At 43.4% G+C, this 15,989-nt stretch overlaps 1 protein-coding gene across 1 annotated transcript; it reads left to right on the top strand.

Annotated features, from left to right (window-relative positions):
• The first annotated feature begins 2,112 nt into the window (after nt 1–2,112).
• On the top strand, nt 2,113–4,285 carry LOC126383079 (ras-related protein Rap-2b-like). The gene has a single exon (XM_050033497.1). It carries the CDS (start codon nt 2,492–2,494, stop codon nt 3,038–3,040), a length of 549 nt encoding a protein of 182 aa, XP_049889454.1. The 5' UTR covers nt 2,113–2,491; the 3' UTR covers nt 3,041–4,285.
• Nucleotides 4,286–15,989: the final 11,704 nt, after the last annotated feature.

Raw genomic sequence — 15,989 nt, 5'->3', positions numbered from 1 at the left:
GTTCACTGACAAAACAACCGTCTTTTACTAAACACGTTTTCCAAACAAATACAACATGCTAATGTTATTAGCACAAGCCTATGGCATTTTACATTGTATAAATTAGCCTAGAGACAAACAGAGATTTCCTCTGCTCATATGAAGCCAGGATAAATCACACACAAGACTTAAAATGCTAGGGTTATATTATTTGTTAACTTCAGTGAGTTGTTGTCAGATAATGTGCAGGGTTTACATTCATACTGCACAGCGCAAAATGCCTCTTATTTCAGCTGAAATTTAATTATAATTTAGATGTTTTATGAACTTTAAAGTGAATTGCAAACATTTCTGTCGGATAATCTGCAAGGATCAATGTGCACCACATTTCAGAGGCAATTTATCTATTTTAGATGTTATTTTGGTGGTTAACTTTTGAGTTGCCGTCATGTTCACATTCATACCACACGGACTGAAGAGGTTGAAAATGTACATTCATATGCATACGACGGCCCACAGGCTTATAATTATGAGCCTGCTAGGCGTCCAAGAGACCAGGAACAGATCAGGGTTAGGAGAAATAACGGCCACAGGAGAGAAATAGAGCTGTGGTTTGAGGAGAACCAGTGGAGAACTGGGCAGGTGTCTTGGTGAGCGACCAGCGTTAGCTAACGACAGCTAAAGATGTCTAACGCTGTGTTCACATCACAACATTAAGTTTGCCATCACGTATTAGGTTATAACAAAGCTACCAATAGTTCTGCCAGTATTAGATAACTAATGCTACTTAACCATAACAGCAACTAATGCGCAAATATCAGCTTGTATCAGACGTATCTTGTTATGCGTGTTATAACTCCGCATTATGGTGTATTGATGTCCGCAGGGGAGAGAGGGAGAGAGAGAGAGATACGAAGATTTCCTGAAAATTTTTTGTGTGATAGGTGCTTGTGTGGGAACTGCCAGCCCATGTCCTCAGCTGTGGAGAGTATGTGCTGCAGGGAGGTGGATGCCTTCTGGGCTCTGGTGGAGAATCTGACCCCCAGACCAGACATAACATGCCTCACACTGCCCATCAATTCTCACGCTGCCCGCTCCCGTCTCAAACACGGAGGCCTCCCTCTCCGCGGAGCCCGCCCTTGCACATACCCCCGAGGCTCGGGTCTCCCTCTCCGCGCCTCGGGGGTATGTGTGAGGGCGGGCAGGCTCCGCCAGGAACATAATACTCCNGTATGTGTGAGGGCGGGCGGGCGGGCTCCGCCAGGAACATAATACTCCTGTCCAAAATGAGCGCTGCACACGACCGGGAAACGGTGGACTCGATGTCCTGACAGACTCGAGTTTGTGCAACCTGCACAAACACAATAATTCGGCATAATCACAAATGGTGAAATGCACTGTTAACAACCGAAAAAATACTAACTCACAAGTTTACTACTGCTCAGACTAACTACCACCTACTACTGCGCATTGGACAGAGGCAGGGTCAAGGACGCAGAGTCCCTCTCGTGACGTAGTATCAGGCGATGTGGAAAAAAAAAGCGTTTTAAGAAGAGGAGCTAAAAAAGAGCTACTTTTTCCTCTGAATTTGTGCCCTTATGTCGTGTGAACCATAATAAATTCTGAACTAACTTCTCATATGGTAATGTTCAGACAAGGTTATGTATATATTTTTTTTAAAAATGTACCTGCAAGTTGCACTTTAAACTAGTCGACTGGCCTTAATTAAAATTTTCGACAGGAAATTAGTCGCCAGGAACATCCCTAGTTCCAAGAAAGAAAGAAAGAAATTTGTTAAATAATAATAATAATAAAAAGCTGGATGGGAGTGACATGGATCAAGAGAGGAAGGCTGGGGGGGCCACAGAGACTGCTTATGCACAGGGCCCAGAATTTGGTGCTACTCCCCTGCCCATGTTGTGAGGAAAAGATGACATATGCAAATTACAGAATGACCTCATACATGCTCCCTAATGATCATAACTACAGGGACATGCTGTCGGCTGAGAGCAGTGACCTTTGGTGCACACAGGAAGCAGGCTACATGAGGACAGAGGTCAGCAGGCCGGGCCGCAGTCAGACATGCACACGGCTGCAGTATCTGTGCGGTCATCTGACGGCTGTGACTGAGGGTTTCGGGTGACGGCTCCTTTAAGAAAACGGAACTGAGCCTCGGCTTTTGACGCGCTGAGGATGTGGGCAGGAAACGCCATGCAAGAGGAGAGAAGCGATCACGCTTCCCAGCAGCGTTGCACAATACAGCGCCATCAAAATGTGCTTTAATTTTCCACGCTAATGTCCAGGAGCGGTCATTCTCCTCGGATCTGCGCTCCACAGCAGGTTAGGAGGATTTGCCGGCGTGGGATTTGACTCCTATCCGAGCGAGAGCGCAGCCTTCCCAGCCTGCTGGGTTTGAAAACATCGGGGCTGGTCAGCGGGTGGGAGCAGAGCAGGCTTCGTCGCTGGAAAAAAAAAAGGAGGTGTCTGCCTATTTTTTTTTTACCCCTTAGTCATGAGGGAGTACAAAGTGGTTGTTTTGGGGTCGGGTGGAGTCGGGAAATCCGCGCTGACGGTCCAGTTCGTGACGGGCTCCTTCATCGAGAAGTACGACCCCACGATAGAGGATTTCTACAGGAAGGAGATCGAGGTGGACTCCTCTCCGTCCGTGCTGGAGATCCTGGACACGGCGGGGACCGAGCAGTTCGCCTCCATGCGAGACCTGTACATCAAGAACGGCCAAGGCTTTATTTTGGTTTACAGCCTGGTGAACCAGCAGAGCTTCCAGGACATCAAGCCCATGAGAGACCAGATCATCCGGGTGAAGAGATACGAGAGGGTGCCCATGATCCTGGTGGGAAACAAGGTGGACCTGGAGGGGGAGAGAGAGGTGTCTTCCGGGGAAGGCAAGGCGCTGGCCCAGGACTGGAACTGCCCGTTTATGGAAACCTCAGCCAAAAATAAAGGATCAGTGGATGAGCTGTTTGCAGAGATAGTCAGACAGATGAACTATTCCACTGTTCCCAGTGGTGGCGACCAGTGCTGCTCATGTGTCCTGCTCTAAAACACACATAGTCAAACAGTGCATCCGGGCTGAATTTGAGCTTCTAACTTGTCCTGCAGGCTTTTTGCAAAACTATTCTCTCTCCTCACACTGTTGTCTTATTGTTGCACACAAACACAAATCGACGACGACAACAATCGATTATGTATTATAGTCTGGAAAAGTGTTTACATGACAAAGTACTTGAATGTTTTGGGATTTTTTTATAGCTTTGTATATGACACTTCTCTGGAAATGTGCCTCAATGGGAATGTCTTATTGTGAAACCTAAGAGACACCTCTTCTCTGGTTGTTATTTTTTTTTTTTTGCGGTTTAATTTGTTGTACTGTTTATCTTCTGGGCTGGGTCCATCTGTGTTGGGGAGGTGGCGGTGCTTCTAGGGCACCTCTAGGGTCTTTTTGTGCTGAAGTGAAAGGGCAGGAGGCGCTTAAATATCGCTCATAAACGTATCAATCACCGCTCAAGCCTTGCACAGGTTACTCAAATCAGATCCCCACAATTTATTTCCCCAAAAGCGCAAGTGTGACCCCAGAGGCGCAGAGATACTGTATTTGTGGACTGTGTTGGAGTTGTGTTACAACGTTATATTTTTTGTTCTTTTCCCCTCTCCGAGCTGGTGAAAGTGGATTTATCATGGAACTTGCACTTAGCTGACGATGTCCCTCCTCAGTGTGCACAAAACGAGGACCTTAGTGCATTTCTGTCGCTGCATGGGGAACCCCCACGACCCCCATGTCAAGTGCCTTCCCTAAGAAAACTCCTGTGACTGTGCCAACTGATGAGCCCTACTTCCTCTGCAGTGCGTCTTGATGGCAATCAGAACTTTTTAGCAGTTTTCAGTGAACATTCTAGCTTCGTTTGGTGTCAGAGTGGGAAGAGCCTCTTCCTATTTTACTGTCAGGAAGCCGAGCTTGTATCAAACCTGCTGTTTCAGGGTCAGATTCAGGCCGTTTCTCGAGGTACTAGTCCGACGTGAACAACAGAGTAACTTTAACCTACTAGGATTTTGGTTCAGTGAATGGCAAGCCATGTTTGTCTGTATTATCTAGAGGTTTTTCTTTTGTAAAAAAAAAAAAAACAAGTGACATTTTTGACTTGACGTAATTGTAATTCTCCCTTTGGACGAAATCTGCTGCCATCCACCTGTCAGTTTGAAAGACTTGTAATACAAAATGCATTTTACGTAACGCTGTGTGCTGTGCTTGTCTCTGCTGGTAACATAAAGTGTCTACATTTTGGGGTACTTTGAATGTGATTGTCCCTTTAAACAATTTGAATGTTCAAACAAGTAGTCCATTAACTGATCCACTAACTTAGCTGTCAGTGTATTAGTTTAAAGGAAAACTTCACCCACAAAATGACCATTTGTAAATCAGTTAGTCACAATGTGTTACCTTGAGTTTGTGGAGAGAACTTTGTTTATCTCTCATGCCTCCACGGAAAAGGGCCAGCATTTTTATTTAATGATTGATCGGAGACCAGCGAAACTATATCAAAGCGTCTGTTTACAAATTCTTACACAATTAGTGCAGTTTAATCCGAGTCTCATGTGTCCTATCGTACTTCCCAAAACAACACTATTTAAAACGTTTCTATGCTCTCTTTAAACCCAGACTCCAGTACTGTGTTTTTTTTAGTGATGTTTTCATATAGTTGCAAGAAAAACAAAGCTATTTCACAAATGAAAGGTAGAACATTATGACTAACTGATATACAAATGGTCGTTTTGTGGGTGAAGTATTCCTTTAAATAATATTTGAAGGAAAAACTTCAACATTTTTTGCAGTTGCAGGTTCACCAATGTGAGAATTTGCTGCTTTTCTCTGTTAAACATCTTTGGGTTTCACACAAAACAAGTTTAAAGACGTCACCTTGACACTTGTGATGCACATTTTTGCAGTACTTTTTGGACTTCTTATACACTTATCAGTTAATTTAAAAAAAAAAAAAAACAGATTAGTTGACAGTTGATTAGTCTTCTATTGTGTCAGACATGCTGTGGCTTCTCCACCCCCGTCGCCAGAATTACATGTTGGCATTGTATGTTTCTGCAAACCACAAATATGTTTCATTTGTGCATTTCTTATGTATCATATTAGTGTTTCTAAAGAGACATAGCTTAGATTACATATATATAAGTGACAGCAAGGCAAGACAGCTGCCAAACAGCAGACTGCTGTTCGAGACAACAAATGTGGTTATTTTTGATGAGATGTCAGGACATTTCCAGCCGTGTTTGTGCCGATAAAACGGGGTGTTTTTTGACGGTACGCTGTGACATTTCCAGCTTTGTTTATGCCGATAAAACTGGGTATTTTATCAATGAAATTTTGTGACATTTCCGGTCGTGTTTGAGGTGATAAAACTAGGTGTTTTTTAACAGGACGTCGGGACATTTCCAATTGTGTTTGTGGCATTAAAACTGGGTATCTTTTAAGAGATGTCAGGACATTTCCGGACGTGTTTGTGCCAATAAAAGTAGGGATTTTTTAATCAGACATCAGGACATTTCCAGGTGTGTTTATGGTGATAAAACGGTATTTTTCAACAGGACATTGGGACATTTTCTGTCTTGTTTATGATGCTAAAACGGGATATTTTTTAATGGAACATCGGGACATTTCCAATTGTGTTTGTGGCATTAAAACTGGGTATCTTTTAAGAGACGTCAGGACATTTCCAGTCGTGTTTTTTGATGAGAAAACCTGGCATTTTTTATCAGGACAGTTCCAATCATGTTTGTGGCATTAAATCCTGGCATCTTGTAAGAAATGTCAGGACATTGCCAGACGTGTTTGTGGTGATAAAACCAGCTATTTTTTAACAAAACGTTGGGACCTTTCCAGATGTATTTGTGACACTAAACCAGTTTTTTAACAAGACAGCTGCACCTCTCCAGCTGTGTTTGTGGGGATAAAACAGGGTATTTTTTTAATGAGACATCAGGACATTTCAAATCATGTTTGTGGCATTAAAACCGGGTATCCTGTATGAGATGTCAGGACGTTTCCAGATGCATTTGTGGCGATAAAAGTAGATATTTTTTTAACAAGATGTTGGGACATTTCCAGTCGTGTTTGTGGCCTTAAAACCAGGTATCTTGTGAGAGAAGTCAGGACATTTCCAGTTGTGAAATTTGAACTTTTCTTAACCCTAAACAGTTGGGTGTTTTGCCTAAAACTAACCAAATGTCAACCACAGCATTGTCACAACATAAAATTGAAAACTGAAATGTAAAGAAACATATCCACAACATATGAAATGTCCAAATGTATGATAGTCTGGTGATTGGGTTGGGCTTTTCTTGGTATTTAGATATTGTGGTAATAGACGCAGCACTGCACTAGACGCCATATTTGACACTTGTTTACAAAAACTTAAAGACTTGCAGGTTTTAAATGTTTACTGTTTGAGGATAAATCGCACTCAACACCTTGCTAGTATGATTAAGTAAGTGATCATGACCCATGTGAATAAAACACTCCTCAGTCCAGTTGTTTGGGTAGTGGGTAGGGTTTCCAGTAAGTGTGTTTTGCTGGGGAGAGCCGTTTCCCCTCTTCCCGCCGCATGTTTTCTAGGCTGCGTAGCAGAGGACAGAGAGGGCTTTTTCTGTTTGCAGCCAAATTAAATCAGCCATACATACTGTAGACTGGTATTTGGTAAGCCGCTCCTCAGACCGGCCAATGAGCTGCTTGCCTCAAGCGTGCCTCTAACCACAGAGATTCAAGGTCAGATTACCGAATTCAGTCTCAGGACATGCTCATACCATTCAGGTCCGATGTGAAAGGGTTGCTTCAATGCGTCCAGCAATGCTTACTTTGTTTTCATGTTGGCTATCTGCAGTAGCTACAACTGTCTGGTTATCGAAGCTACAACTCGTAAGCACTGTGCAGTAATTCATTCATCTCCTTTAAGAGATGACTGGAATTTTACGAGCAATTATGTCCAAGTCTAATATCACAGCAGATTACCCCAGTTTTATACAGCGCATGTTATTTTGATGATTAATTTAAGTAGGAGGCCTTTGTGTCTTTCTGATTGGAAAACTGTACCACCTTTAAAATGGACGAAGCTTCTCATCCACACACACAAGAAGTTAAACAAAGTAATAGTGGCTGTTGTAACATGCAGATAGGTAGGAATCACATGTAAAGCTCATGCTAACTTTCACTATTATGGGTCAAACATTTGGTCGTCATCACAAAAAAAAGCAAAAATCCTGCAGTATCCGAGGACGTGGATCATTTTCATTTTTTAAGATAAAAAAGGGAACAGAGCACAAAAGAAACTGTTAGATAGATGTGTCAAACTGAGCTCGTTGCTTAGCTACTGGTCTCAGATACTATCAAGTAAAAGTGTTCACTTTGCTTCACAGATGTAAAACACTACGTAACTAAATGACTAGCATGAGCAAGAGCAGTGTGACTGTCACTGCTTACTGATTTTTTGAGTATTTATGTTTTCTGCTACTACATTTCAGAGGGAAATGTGCTTGTTACTCTACTGCATTTTTTAGATTAAGACTTCATATTACAAAACCCCCCCCCCCTATATGATCAGCTTATAAAATACAATGCACTGTTATAGATCAAACCTGTTTGGCTTGTGACCCATTACAAAAGAGCAGTGTCTAGTTGCCTCCTGTCATGAAGTCATGAGTCATTCACAGTCGAAGAGAAAGTTCCTCTCTAAACTTCTCCCATGGTTTGATTTTAATTATTTTCAAAGACTCAAAGTGTTAAAGCTCTCCAATATTCTGTGCAAATGTGTAAAACATGCATACAAATTTACACAGATTTAATACAGATTTATATAGTGAGCCACCTAACTCAATATATGTTAGTCAGAACCAACCAGGGGTGGCATAGTGGCGCAGTGGTTAGCACTGTTGCCTCACAGCAAGAGGGTTCCTGATTCGGATCTAGGGTGGGGGAGTCTGTTCTGTGTGGAGTTTGCCTGTTCTCTCCCTGTGTCAGCGTGGGTTTTCTCTGGGTACTCTGGCTTCCTCCCACAGTGCAAAGACATGCAGGTGACTCCAAATTGGCCGTAGGTGTGAACCTGAGTGTAAATGGTTGTTTGTCTCTATGTGTCAGCCCTGTGATAGTCTGGCGACCTGTCCAGGGTGTACCCTGCCTCTCACCCAGTGTCAGCTGGGATAGGCTCCAGCCCCCCCGCGACCCTCAACTGGATAAGTGGTTATTGAAAATGAATGAATGAATAAAAGCAACCATCTTAACCAGCCACAGCAGTATTAGTTTTACAGTGTATGCAGATACTAAAACATGATCCTGATGAAGTACATTTGTCCGTTTGCAGGACTGAATTTAAAAGAGAGTAAACTTAACTGGCCCTGAGGGGATTTGCCTTGGCCACAGTGCTACAGTCTGTTGCTTCACATAGAAAACATCACAAAAAACAACATGAAAACATATTTAAAGGACAGTTCACACCAAAATAGATAAAAAAAAACCCATTTTATTCTGTTACCTGTGGTGCTATTTATCAGTCCAGATTGTTTTGGTGTGTGGTAGAGATATAAACTTTATGCAACACCCCAGCTCACTTTCATCTAACTACAGGTGACCTTCAATAACAAAGCCAACAGTCAGTGTGGGTCAAAATGCCATAACAGGCTTTTATTAAATTTAGAGTCCCTAACAGCACTTTTATAAAAGCAATTAGAAGTTTGAGTGTCTTGCTGCAGGGGGTGTGTCGCATCAATATATAGGCCTGTGGATGACCAAAACTACGCATAAAATAAACCCATTTTCCAACAGAAAATCACCCAAACCACCAGTGACACACCAAACCTTCAACTATATCACCGCAACTCAACAGATGAGTTACTACGTTCAATCTACTAAAATACAGATAAAACTACTTACAATGACAAACATAAAACATAAAATAAATGTCAGTTATCACTCTGCCTTCGTCCAACCACAGGCAAACCTTGTTTAGTATTAAGAAAAATACATTTGAAAAACTCAACAGCAATGCTTGTCTTTCCAATAATCGTGACCAGGTTACTGAAGATAATCCACAGACCTTGTTGTGACCAGTTTCATGTAGGAACCATTTTCTTTCTACTGAACTACACCAGCCAACCATATCACTGTGCAGAAGGAAGCGTGCATCTATTCATGGACAAGAGGCTCGTGCTCGTGAGATTTAAACATAAATAGCTTCCTCCTTGCCTAAGCTGTAACTTCAGCGAGTCCAGTGGTTCTAGGTGAGAAAAGTTCAATCAGGAGAGACTTATTTTTCTGAGTGAACAATAATTTCTAGCATAGTGCACAATAAAGACGACTGGTGAAAAGTTCTTTGGCGATTAGACCCCAGGGGCGGCTGTGGCTCAGAGGTACAGTGGGTCGTCTACTAATCGATTGGGTCGATCCCTGGCTCCTCCAGAAGGCAAAGGAGTGCAGATGTAAGGAATTATGGGTTTGTCAACATTAGCCCTTTTTAAAGTGCAGCAAAATGCCGCCTACTTACTTTTGTTCATACAGAATGCGCCTTTTTCGGGGCAATGGGGGCGTGAGCAAGTAACACAACGTGTAGCTCAGCGTGTGACGTAAACAGTGACGTACTCCGAGGGAAGCCACGGCTGGTCAGTCCTTTGGTGATTCTCTCGTAAGTCGGCCCGTTCTTCACCGTTCCCGTCACTTGACTTCGTTTGCGAGGGCAAGGAGGGAGCGCAATTCTTTGTCTCCCCAGTTGCTCATCTTTATTGTAGTGTCTGTCAGGTTTGCGTTTCCCTCTTGCTACTAGCTGCTCATTCCTGCTATCAGCTGTTTCCTGTTTATCCACCGTCAGTGGCTCGCATGTGCGGCGTCATCAACAGCTCCTCCCACAAGTCATCAACAGCCCCTCCCATGGCGGAAGGGCGCTTCGTTCTTTTTAAACCAAAAAGGTTCTGCCAATATGTCTGTCGGAAAATTGGGCACCTCGGATCAACTCGCCAATCCGGCTCTGTGTGTCTAAACGCTCGCAGCTTGCCAGCAAAACGGCCCAACATTCGTGGAAAATCTGGCAGTGTAAAAGGGGCTATTGTTTGGTGTCCAATAAGTTGGATGCCTTAGGGTGACTCTGCACGCAGTTGGGTTATGTGGGGAACGAGGGGTTATTAAGGTGAGTAGCTTAACTTTAAATGTTGAGTGTCGCAGCTTAATTTTGGCAGTTCTGGTGGGAAGCGCTAGCTCATGCCTTGGTTGGGTGAGTTTTGTTGTTGCTTTGTTCTCCTTTTGTTTTGGGCATCTTGGGACAGTTTGTTTGGAGGGGCCTTTTGGGCGCTACTTTTGTTGAGTGCTTATGTGTAATTCCGGTTCTGTGTGCTTTGATTAGCTGTAATTCTGAATAGGCTGACTTGGCTGGACACTTGAACACTGTACAGTGTTCAATATTTTGTATTCTAAGTCCGAAGGTGGACATTGAGGGTCCTGGCTAACCTAAATCAAATATCTCCCTGTTCCCAGTTGCTGTCTTTGCATCATTTTCCTGCTCTTTCTGTTTTAGTCTTCCACTTAATTTGCTCCAAGGTTGCTGAGCACATATAATCACATGAGAAATAGTTGTATGTATTTGTGTAGTTTTGAATTTTGGAAAGCTGTGGTCTGCCAGTATTCCCAGTGGGAACACCGTTTTTATGGTGGGGGGTGTGACAACCCTCCGCGCCTGTTTACCTAACTGTTCCTCTTGTTCTCTTGGTCGTTGTTTGTCTCATGAGCCACACCTGGGCCAGGTTGCTTCATGATATAAAGCCCACCACCGTCCATCAGATTGTCCTCTTCCCTCACGGCACAGCTGCTGTTCTTTTGCTTTTTCTAAACACGCTTCCACAAGCCCATACACGCAAACACGACTGATTACTGACTTTCACGTTTAATAAATATGTTTTTAACTTTTTGTAAACTCGTCTCGTCTCCCATCCTTGTTGCAGCCTAGGAGCTGGGTTGTAACAGGTGGGGGCTCATCTGAAGCTGAAAATCACCATGTTGGTAAGATGAGGTTGAGGCTTTGTGGTTATTTGGCCCAGTTTAGTTGTGTTGCTACCTCATGTGACAATTGAGCGCTTGTCCACTCAGGTTGATTTGTTGGTAAGGGTGTTCGTACCTTTGGTAACAGCAGGCACATCCTTGATTGTACTGGCTGGTTTTGGCTGTGTGCTCTAATGTGTTGTGTTTTTGCTCTGGTATCTGGTTTGTTGGAAGACAGATGAGTTTGGTAAGAGGGTTGAATTTTTGTGTTACTGAGCAGAGTTTATTGGTGACATAGAGTTCTGGAGATCCCGTGTGCATGGTCATTAATCACAGATCTCTGTTTTTCTGTCTCTGCTAGGTTGTTGTCCCCCAGAGTGCTGCCTATATTTGACTTTGACAACACAGTGGTTTGACAAAGAACCTGTAAGAATCTAAGTGTTAAAGTGCTTGTGTATTTATTGCACATTGCTCTGTTGTGCTAAGATTTAGCATTAGAGCAGAATACAGTTTTCGCAGCTGGAGGTTTTGCCTAACATCTGTCAGCATCCTCTGCTTACTGCAATATTACACAAACCTCACTGTTCATCCTGAATTTCACAATCTGCCTGGCATAATACAACATGTGTAATACATGTCAGTTAAAAGCAACTTTCCGTTCAGCTTATCTCCTGCAACATTTAACCTGTTTAGTCTGAAGCCTCTCTTGCCTATAACCCATTCTACACAAACATTTCATTGCATGCAAATCAGTGAGCTGCAGCGTACTGATACGTTGGGCTTTTTAAGCGTATGGGGTAAAGGAAGGGTGGATGATAGAGTGCTTCCTGTGTTGCGGTAACTTCACTCTCAGATCTATGATATGTTGAAACAGACACGCAGTTCCTCTTAACCATTTAGAAATAAACGATTTGCATCATCTGTCACAGCCCACCCTCCCTCGGGTGCCCGTGATACAGGACCTCACCACAGTCTTGTAACTCTCCGAGAAGTATGTCCTCTGATGTGAAATCTTTATTAGAAAATGAAGGAGAGTGACACGGTGGGAAAAAGGATGAATAGTGTCACTTGTGTGGCTGCGGTGCATGCAGTGGCTCCATGTGATTTGACTTGAGCAAAGAAGCCAGTGGGATCATATGACACTAATTCACAGTAGTCTATGAACTGTTTGGACCCAGAGTCTGAGACACAAACTGTAACATTCAAAGAGATTAGATAATTTTCCTCAGAACACGGCCACCTTCCAACCACTGCAGATACTGCCTCCTATACAACACCATCTACTGAAGAGTTTTCACACCTCTGTTGGTGTTAAGCCACTGAAGCACGTCGACTCAAACCAATGTGACAGCTGACAACACACACACTCAGCCATAGAAAGTATATAATAATGGACATAGCTACTGTGACATCACCCATTGGTTTGTGGACTGCCATTTTGAGGCCTCTAGTTTGCCAATTTGGCCAACACCATCTTGTTTTTTTTTGAGCCATCTTGGTGACCATATTTGGACAAGAGGCTGGAGTAGGAGCAGGGGGCGGATGAGACTAGAGTGTGGCTCGGGCTGCATTTTCCTGACCGAACCCGACCTGAGTCAGAGACAGTTATAACCGAGCCCGTCCCAACCACGACAGACTTTCTGATTTTTAAGTCCGAACCCGACCCAAGCCCGACGCAGTTTGTTACCTGACATAGTTATTGTTGTCATGGTTACAGCTTGTCTGTTTACCGTGATCACACATGCACTGTGTGTAAATGACCATCAAAAGGCTGCTGTTACACACAGCATTCCAGCACTTGAATAGGCCATAGCACAACAAATGTCAATTGGGCCGAACCCGCACCGAGCACGAGCAAAATTTCTGATTTGTTATCTGAACCCGACAGGACCTGTCGGGTTTCAGAGGGTCCCATTGGGTCCCCTCGGGCTCAGATCAGGTACCCACACTCTGGATTGGACTCTCAGATTGCAGCGACGCCTCACAGACAGTCTGTCACTCAAGCGGCCCTGCCCTTGAACATGCATAATTTTGGGCCTTATTAAAATGTAAAGTAGTGAATTATAAACCAACTCACCCCCTGTACAGTTGTGATGAATGTTGAAATCAGCTATAAAAGTCAAAGCCGTTTTGGTACCAGGCTGTAAACATGTTTATTTGTGCTGTAAAGTTGGGCAATTTTAACATGGAGGTCTATGCAATCAAAGATGGTGGATAAACCAAGACAGTCCACTGCGAGTCAGTTTCTTGTATCAGTGTCACGTGGGGTTCGCGACCACCACGCCCCTTTAGGAGACTAACAGCAGGTCCTCAGTCCATTGACTTCAGTGGGAGAAATGAACGTGATTACAGATTATAGCCGATTCTTTTGCCTCATAGTCATGGAAGCAAATATTGGACCCATTTATCACAAGCCACATATCTTCAGAACATTCCGACACCAAAATGGCAAATTTCAGACGGACAAATCAGGAGAAAATTTACTTTGTTCAAGACCTGTCTCTGTCTCAACAACACACTCTCGCGAGATCTGGCAACAGATATCTCCTCTCTGGTGCTGAAATCAGTGCAGTTTCACCAAAGATACTGGATTAAAAAAATATTTTTTCCAGCGGATATCTTAGTTACAACATGATTGAGCTAGCAAAGCAGTTTTGTGTTGCTATGTGTGGTATTTATTCAGTTTTGGGAAATCACGATGTCTAGAAAGCATCAGTGGCTGCAGCTGACAGGGACAGCTAACAGCAGCAGCAAAGCTAACATCAGGACGTCATCTGTTAAAAGCCTCCCGTTGTCGGATACGACATGAAACTACTCCAGTTAGCTCTATCATGTTGTAACTAAGACATCCGCTGGAAAAAATATTTTTTTCACTGACCGTTTATTTATTTAGCTTACGGCCAGTACACACGTTGACAGAAGCGAGGTTGGGGATACTCGTCTTTGATTGGTAGTTCTCCATCGTCTTTGATTGGGCTACGGGGGACAACGCCTACTTAGGAGACCGGAAATGTATACCATTTCATACAGTGGGAGTATATTGTAGGTGGGCCATCTTGTAGTAATCCAGTATCTTTGATGCAATCTGACTCTGATTTGGAGACAGCCTCAAGTGGTCATTTGAGGAACTGCAGTTTTTGGCACTTAATTCCACACTGGCTTAATTTTTCAGCGTTGGAGACGGCCGCTTGGTCTGACCCTAACAGCAAGAATGTGCGAAAATGAGGAAGTGAGAGTCTTCTTTCATCTTAAATCCTGTATCTAAAGCCTGACTCAGTAACTGCAGAGGAGAGCGTAAGAAGCTGTACAGGGACAAAAAGTTTGCTACTTCACAGAAAGTCAATATAGAGCCATTTCCATGGTTAGCTTTCAGTAGCCCCTTTTACGCTGCCAGATTTTCGGCGAATGTTGGGCCGTTTTGCCGGCAAGCTGTGAGCGTTTAGACACACAGAGCCGGATTGGCGAGTTGATCCGAGGTGTCCAATTTTCCACCTTGTAGGGTAGTCATATTGGGGGAACCTTTTTGGTTTAAAAAGAACAAGGCGCCCTTCTGCCACGAGAGGGGCTGTTGAAGACTTGTGGGAGGAACTGTTGATGACGCAGCACGTTCGACCCACTGGTGGTGGATAAACAGGAAACAGCTGATAGCAGGAATGAGCAGCTAGTAGCAAGAGGGAAACACAAACCCGACAGACACTACAATAAAGATGAGCAACTGAGGAGATGAGGAATTGCGCACCCTCCTTGCCTTCGCAAACGAAGAGGCCATTAACCGTCAGCTGACGGGGACGATGAAGGTACGGGCCAACTTATGAGAGAATCGCCAAAGCACTGACCAGCACCAGCTGTAACATTTTTACTTTTCTTACTCACTGGTGGTTTAAGTCACCGCAACTCCTGACAGAACAATTTGGTTGAACTTCAGCCTGCAGGCACGTTTTTTTTAGCCGAACATTGTTGATACAGAGCAGCTAATGTGGCTAAGTAAGAAGCTAGCAGAGTGAGACTCTCATCCAGGCAGATACGTTGTGTTTTATCTCGTAACGTCATTGTTTACATACGCCATGTAGGTATTAGTGTTCTAATGGTTGCAGTTTTAAACACGTTCTTACTGTTGAAACCGTCGCAGTTTGGCTCCAACACTAGTTTGGACATCCCTAGACTCACAAGTCAGTCTTTAGACGCTTTGCTTAACTAAAGACTGATGACTTTCTCCCTGAAAAACTCCCTACGTTGCAGAACCAATAGTAAATCTGCAGGGCGGTCCTTCGGTGGCTCGCTGAACTCTTGTGCTTGTAAACATAGTCCCACTAGAAACACGTGCAGCGGTACAAAATGGCTCAGCCGTGCTCGCAGAAAACGCTGTCAAAGTTAGTGGATGTTTGTCGCGTTTGCGGTGACACATTCTCACCAACTTAAAGAAACAAACATAATCTTTGACAAGGCCATGACTCATCCGTCCGGCCGGACTAGAGGGAATCGCCTTGTTGTTTACAAATACTTCCGGGTAGAAAACCAGCAGAGCTTTTATATATATATATATATATATATTTCACATTTTTCACATCACTGTATCACCGTTTAGATAATCTCTCAAGACAGATTCTGCAATTTACATTGTAAAGGAAGAAAAAAAATTTTTTTCTTTTTTTTTACCGATGGATTTCCAGATTGCCATTTAGACTAATCCGATGTTTATAAAGTCTATAAACACAATGATTGAACAAACATTACTATTTCTGTGTGCACGTTTAGCTGGGCTAACCGTTAGCTGTTAGCCCTGTTAGCAGTTAGCGGTGTCTTTAATAGGTAATAACTCATTAAACGGTCCGTGAAAAAAATATCTTTTCCAGCGGATATCTTAGTTACAACATGATTGAGCTAGCAAAGCAGTTTTGTGTTGCTATGTGTGGTATTTATTCAGTTTTGGGAAATCACGATGTCTAGAAAGCATCAGTGGCTGCAGCTGACA

Source organism: Epinephelus moara, chromosome 21 (genome assembly GCF_006386435.1).
Source record: "Epinephelus moara isolate mb chromosome 21, YSFRI_EMoa_1.0, whole genome shotgun sequence".
Lineage (NCBI taxonomy): Eukaryota > Metazoa > Chordata > Actinopteri > Perciformes > Serranidae > Epinephelus > Epinephelus moara.
The sequence above is the reverse complement of the archived record's forward strand: the minus strand, read 5'-3'. Positions and strand labels throughout refer to the sequence as shown.